The sequence below is a fragment of the Ptiloglossa arizonensis genome, chromosome 4 (assembly GCF_051014685.1).
Source record: "Ptiloglossa arizonensis isolate GNS036 chromosome 4, iyPtiAriz1_principal, whole genome shotgun sequence".
Lineage (NCBI taxonomy): Eukaryota > Metazoa > Arthropoda > Insecta > Hymenoptera > Colletidae > Ptiloglossa > Ptiloglossa arizonensis.
Genome location: NC_135051.1, coordinates 24106809 through 24115022, shown reverse-complemented (window position 1 = coordinate 24115022; position 8214 = coordinate 24106809). Strand labels below are relative to the sequence as shown.

At 49.3% G+C, this 8214-nt stretch overlaps 1 protein-coding gene across 1 annotated transcript; it reads left to right on the top strand.

The window, feature by feature from the left end:
• Positions 1 to 18: 18 nt before the first annotated feature.
• Positions 19 to 5718, top strand: LOC143146406 (uncharacterized). Its single transcript, XM_076310683.1, has 2 exons — positions 19 to 1567; positions 3790 to 5718. Exons 1-2 carry the CDS (start codon positions 1424 to 1426, stop codon positions 3961 to 3963), a joined length of 318 nt encoding a protein of 105 aa, XP_076166798.1. The 5' UTR covers positions 19 to 1423; the 3' UTR covers positions 3964 to 5718.
• Positions 5719 to 8214: the final 2496 nt, after the last annotated feature.

Sequence of the window (8214 nt, the reverse complement as noted above, 5' to 3'; positions counted from 1 at the left end):
GCTAGCTGAGCCATGTGGTTCGATTCGATTGGTCTAATCTTCGTTGACACGCTCGCCGCGTACAGATGTCGCCATCGTTGCGAGATCGTGACGGGGCACCGACGCGTGTTCTTCGAAAGCAGCGCCTCGTCGAGGTTTTTCGGCGCGATCCTACGATTTTTCATCGACGAAAATGGAAACGGGCGAGCCAGGGTACCGTCATCGTGTTTTACGAGCAAAAGGAAACTCGACGCGTCTATTTAGCATCCGTTCGAACAACCTTTCAACGCACTCTGTTCGCGACGAGAGGAACTACGAAAACGATTCGACGCGAGCGTATCTTGTACGACGAACGCTAATCGGGAGATAAACATGGACGAAAATTCGATCGGGTTCTCGAGATGATTCTGCGATTCGAAGGAGCTGCACCCTTACGACCGGAACGAAGACAGGGGACGGAGAGACGGAGAACATTCGCGAAAGCATGGCGCGCGGCGAGGTGAGGCGTCGCGCGACGAGGTAAGGAGCCCGGCTAGGCGAGAGGAGGCGAGACGAAACGAAAGAAGGCGAAAGGATGCATGGCTCGCTACATAGGAGGCGAGACGGTGCAAGCAAGGCAGGACACACCGCGAGAGACGAGGCGGGGGGAACGATGCGAACGAAGAGAAGGCGAGTTAAGTCTGCGCAAGCGAATAATAGTCGAAACGACCCTGAAACCGAGGTCATCGTTGTTCGTTGGCCCGAAGAACGGGCAAGCACGTTCGTCTCTTTTTACCTTCGCGATCTTCTGCGTCGCGAGCGCAACGCATTCGCGCGATAAACGGCTCGTGTAACGATCATTCCCGCAAATATACCCGCGCCGCAACTAAAACTGCGACGAACGAGGTAAGGTGCATCGTTTCACCGACGATCGTGCCGTCCGGGGCGAAGAGGAGTAGCGAGCGTCGATAAAACCTGCCGTCGTCTAATCTTACGAGGTTAGTTTCGCGTCCCTGTACCGGAGGGCGCTACCAACGCTTCCGACCATCGATGACGCGACGCAACACACGGTCAGTGTTGTTTTCGTCGTTCGTTGGGAAATTTCGTGCAATCGATCGATCACCCGTGGATAAGAAAGCGGGATTCTCCGTCTGCGAAAACGTATAGCCGGTTTCTCGGAAGCGATGCGAACGAAATCGGAATCGCACCGGTCGAATGCGACGCAACCGTGTTTGGATTTCGTCGGGGACTCACGAAGAAGCTGACCACGATACACTCTCCGAGGAAGAGATAATCGTTGTCGGCGACATCGACGGGGGGTCGGTGTGCACAGATTTATACTCGCCCACGAAAAATCACTTTCATCTCGAACTCCGGTCGGAGCGGGCGCTTCGCGACGATTCTCGTTCCTTTCCTCGCGGACACGGTGTATCGAGGGAACCGTTTATCGCAGTTTCTCGTAGAAATGCTCCCCGTTCGCGGGAAAAGCGTTAGAGCGGCGAAAGAGAAGAACGTCGGGGATTGGCCTCGCTATTCGCACATCCACGCTCGCGACTCTCGTGGCGCGATTGGCTTCGTCTCCGCTCGATCGGAGAACGCTACTCTTCGAGTAAGCGCGTTTCGTTTTCATTTATGTTTTTACATTCTCATTTGGTTCACGGTCACCTCGATTCTGATTCTTTTTACGGAATAAACATGTTTTCGACGAATCTTAAAGGGAATCGTACGCGAAAAAGGTTAGTTTTTCTCCGTATTCTCCGACGAAGAAAAAATTGAATTAAATTTTTTTATTCATCGTTCGCTCGAACTGTTTCCGCCGTTGTTAATTAATCGACGCCGCGTCGGCGTCGGAATCGACGGTTCGTCGAGCTCGGAATCCACGGTTCGTCGAGCTCGGAAACGAGTAAAGTCGGCCGGTTTTCTTGTTTTTCGGAAGGTCCGTGCAACAGAGACCGTCCCCGCCCCGCAGAGGCGAGCGGAAACGGTACGGCGCGGCGTAGAGAAACGTTCACTCTTCTCTCCCCCGAAAGCTGTTCGTAGCACCGACCGGTTCTGCTCTAATTGCGTTTCCCGCGTACTTCGATCCCTTCGTTCGTCCGTCACGGTTCCTCCTCCCTGGATCGGGCCGACTGCGAGCCAGACCGCAGCCAAACGAGCCAACCCGGACGTGGACCCGAAACCGAATCCGAACCCAAATCCGAACCCGTACATCGATTCGACCGGAATTTTCCCGACAGCTTCCAACGTTGTCGGTACGCGCCTCTTGTCCCGGCTCGACGCTTTCTAATGCGTCCCACGGATTACACAGCGAATCCAATTCGCGATTCCAGGTATTTACATTCTATTGCGTTGGACGAGGTGAGTCTTCTCGTTCGTCGAAAGAAACTCGAATTAACGACAAACCGTGAATAACCCTAGTTCAAACCCATTTCCAACGGAAGAGTTATACATACCAAGCATTGAATTATGTACCGCGTGAATTCGAAACAAGACATATTTGGATTTGTAGCGGCCTCGAGTGACTCCGAAGATAACCACCAGAGAGCCAAGAATCTCGGTTGTTGTTTCTCGTAAGTCGTTGAGCAACGTTGAGTGTATATAGGACCGATTTGTATCACCTGTACATACAAAAACAACGAAAGGTAAATAATTCTTCCCTATGGCTTTCCTCCGATGTTACAACTATTTTTATACTTGGGTGATTTTAACCTCGTCCGGAACGAAATTATATCGATTCGAATATAGAAGAAAAATCACGTTACGAATATAGATACACAATCGTTACACGGTAATATTCCATACCATTGTTTCATACTCACCTTGAAGAGGTTAGTGACGAACAGGGTTGAATTCCGCCAAACTGTTTGCATACAATGCCGAGTAAATCATTGTTTTTCTTTACGAGGACGTTAATGGATCAATCGGGTGTCAATTTCTCGTGTGATTAATCTCGAGGCAAGCGTCGGGAAAGAAGTCGCGTCACGTGACGGTGTGTACGTCGCACGTGATTTACGCGTGACGGTGCACCGCCTTCGCAGCGGCGTTCCCCCCGCCCCTCCCCCTCCCCCGCCCTCGTAAGGTGTCCCTACCCATCCCCACCCCTTCGTCCTCGAAAATTCGATCGCGAGACCGCGCGTATACTCGGCTCCACGGAGCACCGGATTCGTCATCGTCGTTCACGGATTTAATGTTCGTGTTTTCCACGAACGGAAGGCACGGCGGCCGCGACGCCTCCTTCGTGCGACTAATTCTTCTTCGAACGATCGCGTCGTCGCCGAACCTTGCCTTCGGCGTCGCACACGATCGCCATTCGTTCGTTCCGAGAATATCGAAGTGCATAATCGTGCACGTCGTCACGGGCGATTCACGGCTCGCTCGTGGTGCGTTTATTCGACGAAATCCACCGATACGCAAAAGAGTAGCTTATCTGATACACGTAGACGTTCGAGCACGCGCCCGGAGACCAACAACAAGCGGAAATGCACGCGTTGGTTATTCGTCGAATCTCTAATCGCGTATATTCCTTACTCGACAAGTATCTAATACGGTGGTTAGGTTATTCCTCGATTCATACTATGGAGACCCGGGAAGAATAACCGTGGATGGAATTCATATTGGGTGTGGGTAGAATACTTGATCACGGATCTACCACGAGTCAGCAGGTGTCGAAGGAACGGTTAATTTATACAATTATTTATACAAATTTTCGGGAGTGGAAAATGTTTGGGGAATTAGAATAATTGGACAATGGTGGAACTCTGTTTGTCATTTCAGTAGAAACAATTTTAAATTGTGGGTGTTTGTTGAACTCTTGATCATAAATATTCCTAGAGTACCTTTGGATGGACTAGAGAAGTACCTCATGGGATAGAACAGTCGTTGAGCCTTCATCCATACTCTGGAGACCTGGAAAGTGGAATGGAACATTCGTCAAGCATTCGTCTATACTCTGGAGACCTAGGGCAAGTGCCTCTGGATGGAACTGAGTATCTACCGAATCTCTGATCCTCAATGTTTTCCACTCAGCAAGTACCTAGCAAAGTGGACAGGATATTCGTCAATCATCAATACTCTAAAGATCTGGGAAGTATACTTCTACATGGAATTGGATGTTTGTTGAACTCTTGATCATAAATATTCCTCACTAGACGAGTACCTGGTGGGATGGAACATTCGTTGAGCCTTCATCCATACTCTGGAGACCTGGACAGTGGGATGGAACATTCGTCAAGCATTCATCCATACCCTGGAGACCTAGGGAAACTGCCTCTGAATAGAATTGGGCATTCCCTGAATTCCTAATCACAGATGTTCCTCACTTACCAAGTACCTAACACCACCAACAGGATATTCACCGGTTATCTACACTCTGGCCACCTGAGAACACTTCAAGATTCCTAGATTTAGTGATCAGAACTATCCAAGAAGCTTCACCATCGATCACACACCATCCCAATCCCCCAAACTACATCCACCTACCAAAAATACCAATTCCTCTCCCATTACAACTACACCTCTCGTTGCTTCAATTTCTCTCACTACAAATTCGTTAGGATTCAGCGACTAGAATTCTAGAAGAAGCTTCACCATCCATCACACACACCATCCCAATCCCCTGAACTACATCCACCTACCAAAAATACCAATTCCTCTCCCATCGTAACCACACCTCTCGTTCCTCCAACTTCTCTCACTACAAATTCGTTAGGATTCAGCGAATAGAATTCTAGAAGAAGCTTCACCATCCATCACACACACCATCCCAATCCCCTGAACTACATCCACCTACCAAAAATACCAATTCCTCTCCCATTATAACCGCACCCCTCGTTCTTGAAACTTCTCGCGGTACCAATCGGTCAGCAGCTAAATTAACGGCGAACGTTCGATCCAATTGGCGGTTATTCAGGCAACGATGTACAATTCGTGGCAGGGTTTAACGTTCCTCTAGCTGGTAGGATCGACGCCCGTAACACGGACTCCCCGCGAGCTTTTTCGTCGCGCGTTTGTTACCGTTTATCGCTTTCTCGGCGCGTAGCGAGGTCCACGCGTCGGGTCAACGTTCTCGATCGTCCAGCCGGGTCACGTTCGCGATAAAGACAGGGAAAAGAGAAAGGACGACCACGACTACGACGCGACGCGACGCGACGCGACGCGACGCGACACGACACGACGCGGCGCGACGCGGCGCTACCGAAAGACGAATCGAAACGAGAGTTTCGAGTCGTGCGGGGCAGCCGTTCCGCTCGATTTTTCGTGCAGTGATTCTCGCCGTGCGATCGTCGTTACGGGCCAGTCGATCGAGACGGTGTACGTACGTTTCTGCGTGGGCCGAGATGCACGAGGAAACCCCGGTTCCACGACCTGTCGGGGGATCTCCTGCAACGGCCGCGCCGGCGGACCTAAGTGCAGTCACCGCGGCCGTGATCCTTTACGAATTTCGCGGAATCGTATACGCGTGTCTCGGCAAAGTTTAACGCGATGGAATTGCACGACACCGGATCAGTGCGACAGGTTGGTACTACTGAGTCGTTTCGTTCTCCAAAATCGAAGATTATATATGAATATATAATTTAATGTATTATTAATCGGATAATATGTAATTTAATGTATTATTAATCGGAGAATAGATAATTTTATATATATATATTCTAATCGGAGAATATGTAAACTAATATAATATTGTTAATCGGAGAATATGTAATTTAATATATTGTTAATCGAAGAATATGTAATTTAATATATTGTTAATCGGAGAATATGTAATTTAATATATTATTAATCGGAGAATATGTAAAATAATATAATATTGTTAATTGGGGAATATGTAATTTAATATATTGTTAATCGGAGAATATGTAATTTAATATATTGTTAATCGGAGAATATGTAATTTAATATATTACTAATCGGAGAATATGTAATTTAATATATTATTAATCGGAGAATATGTAAAATAATATAATATTGTTAATCGGAGAATATATAATTTAATATATTGTTAATCGGAGAATGTATAATTTAATAAAATGTTTATACGCTCTAAAAAGTGCAATATAAGTGCATAAAGTATGTTTTACGAGGTGATAATATATAGAGTAACGTCAAGTATGTTGTACAGTGAATAATATAATATATATAGAGTAGTATTTAAGTATGTTTGTACGGTTGTTTGACCCACGCGGATATTCATGTTTTGGAAGAATATGTTTTTCTCGGCTGTGCTTTGTAAATAGCGTATTCGATATTTTTAAACACGATTAGAAAATAATGCATATTGGGTAGCAGGACGGAACGTATACTGTTACGTTCGCTGGTAGTGAACGGAAGGGTGCAGATATTTTTATATTCGGTTATTAGGGTACTTTTGTATCCGGTAGTGGTGGTTATTAGGGAGTACAAGTTTCGTACTTGAACACCAGGGAGTGGAAACTTTTATACCCCCGCGATCTCCGGATGGACGGAATTATTAAACCTCGCTAACCCACGAGCGCCGCGGCGCTCTCCCTTCAATATTCCTCGGCTGTGCGCACCTTCCGTTCGTCGAAAATCCCCCCAGTTACGGCGCAATAACGTCGTTTCCCCGAGCCACGGGGTCTCGTGCGACGCCGTTCGGGACGCGACACTCGCGGGTTGGGAGTCGCGAGGCGCGCAACGTACGCGCGGACGCAGACGTGCTCTGACCCACTCGGGGTTGGATCGGCCGCAGGTCCGTGCGAGAGGACGGAAGAGCCCGAGCGGGTGAGCGGCGGGTGAACGGGAGAACACGAGCGGGAGCGCCCGAGTGGGAGCGCGGGAGAGCCCGAGTGGGAACGCGGGAGCCCGAGCGGGAGAACGGGAGAGCGAGACCGCGTCCCGGAGATCCAGTGGCTCTCAGTCGTTGGAGGAGGGCGGCTCGCCCGGCCAGAAGACCGAGAGCCTCGAGAGCCCCGCGCGCCGGGGCCGACGAGGGAAGGAAGGCTCGCGGCAGAATTTCCGGCCGGGTGAGCAGCTCGCGCGAGACCGAGGGGGAGAGTTTCGATCGCCGGGCCGATTCGAGAGGGTGAGTCGAGAGGAATGCTCGCCCGGCGCGTCCTTTCGCGAACTCTGCCCGTAATAGGGGCCACGGACGCGACGATTTATCATACGATCGGTCGACACGACGGAGGTGCAACACGATACTCGGTATACCGACCTGTCGTACGTCTCCCACGGACTTAACGACCTATTGGACAAGTATTATTATTATACGGATGAAGACCCTTCGGTAATGGCACACAGAGTGTACGTAGAGAGGTACAGGTAAAATGGGGTGAGCGGTATCAATGTACGTCTAATTAGACATTATGTTTTTTATGCGAGTACACAGGGAGGGGTACTAGAACCCTGCCGGTGGAATCGCTGCCTGTAATTAAATACACTATTTACAGTATGGTATTTATTCGGAATTTAAAGAAGGGAAATTTATCCCTGGCTCGGAAGGACGGACCCCGAGCGGTCGACTTGGATTATAACGCGCTTTCGCGGGATGATAGTCTACAGCTCTCTAATGATACTTGCAAAATATTAGACGCAGATACTCGATCGTTTTTAAGATACAAGTGATTAAAGTTGCGTGCCTTGGGTGGACTTGCGGTAAACTTACAGCAAAGTGGCCAGCCTATCGCGCACGGCATTGCCGCGATAAAAGTACAGAGTAAAAACTTCCGGCGACGGAGGGGGTAAGGTTGAACGAAATCGTTTCGATTATTCCCGTATTTAAAATTATCCACTACACCCGATACTTATACCCTTCCCAGACGAGAAACAGCGGTGCACGGTGGAGCCACCTATAATATTCAACGAGCGCTATACATCAGGGTCTCTTCCAGAAAATATCACGTGGCTCGAAACATTAATTCAACGCGTCAACAAAAACTAATTTCAACCGCGATGATCTACGGTCCTTCCGCCATCCTTCTAAAGCAATTTCGTTCCTCCGCGATGCGTGTTGGTTCTTTGGATACCGAGGCACTTCTCGCGTCCGTATCGCGCCCTTCCGCCCTCTTACTCCTCCTCCTCCTCTTCCTCCTCCTCCGCCCCGCCTGGGTGGACCCGCCACGGAAGATTCCGTCGACGAACGGACGTTGCGCTCCACCCCGGCAACCACCCCGTTCAGTCGTCGCTCTCCGTGGAGGGAGGAGGGGAAAAAAAAATATCGGTTTATCGAGGAAACCGTAAAAGCGGCCGAGCAATATCGGAGCAGCGCAAACCTCGCGGTCGTCCTTCCTCGAGAGC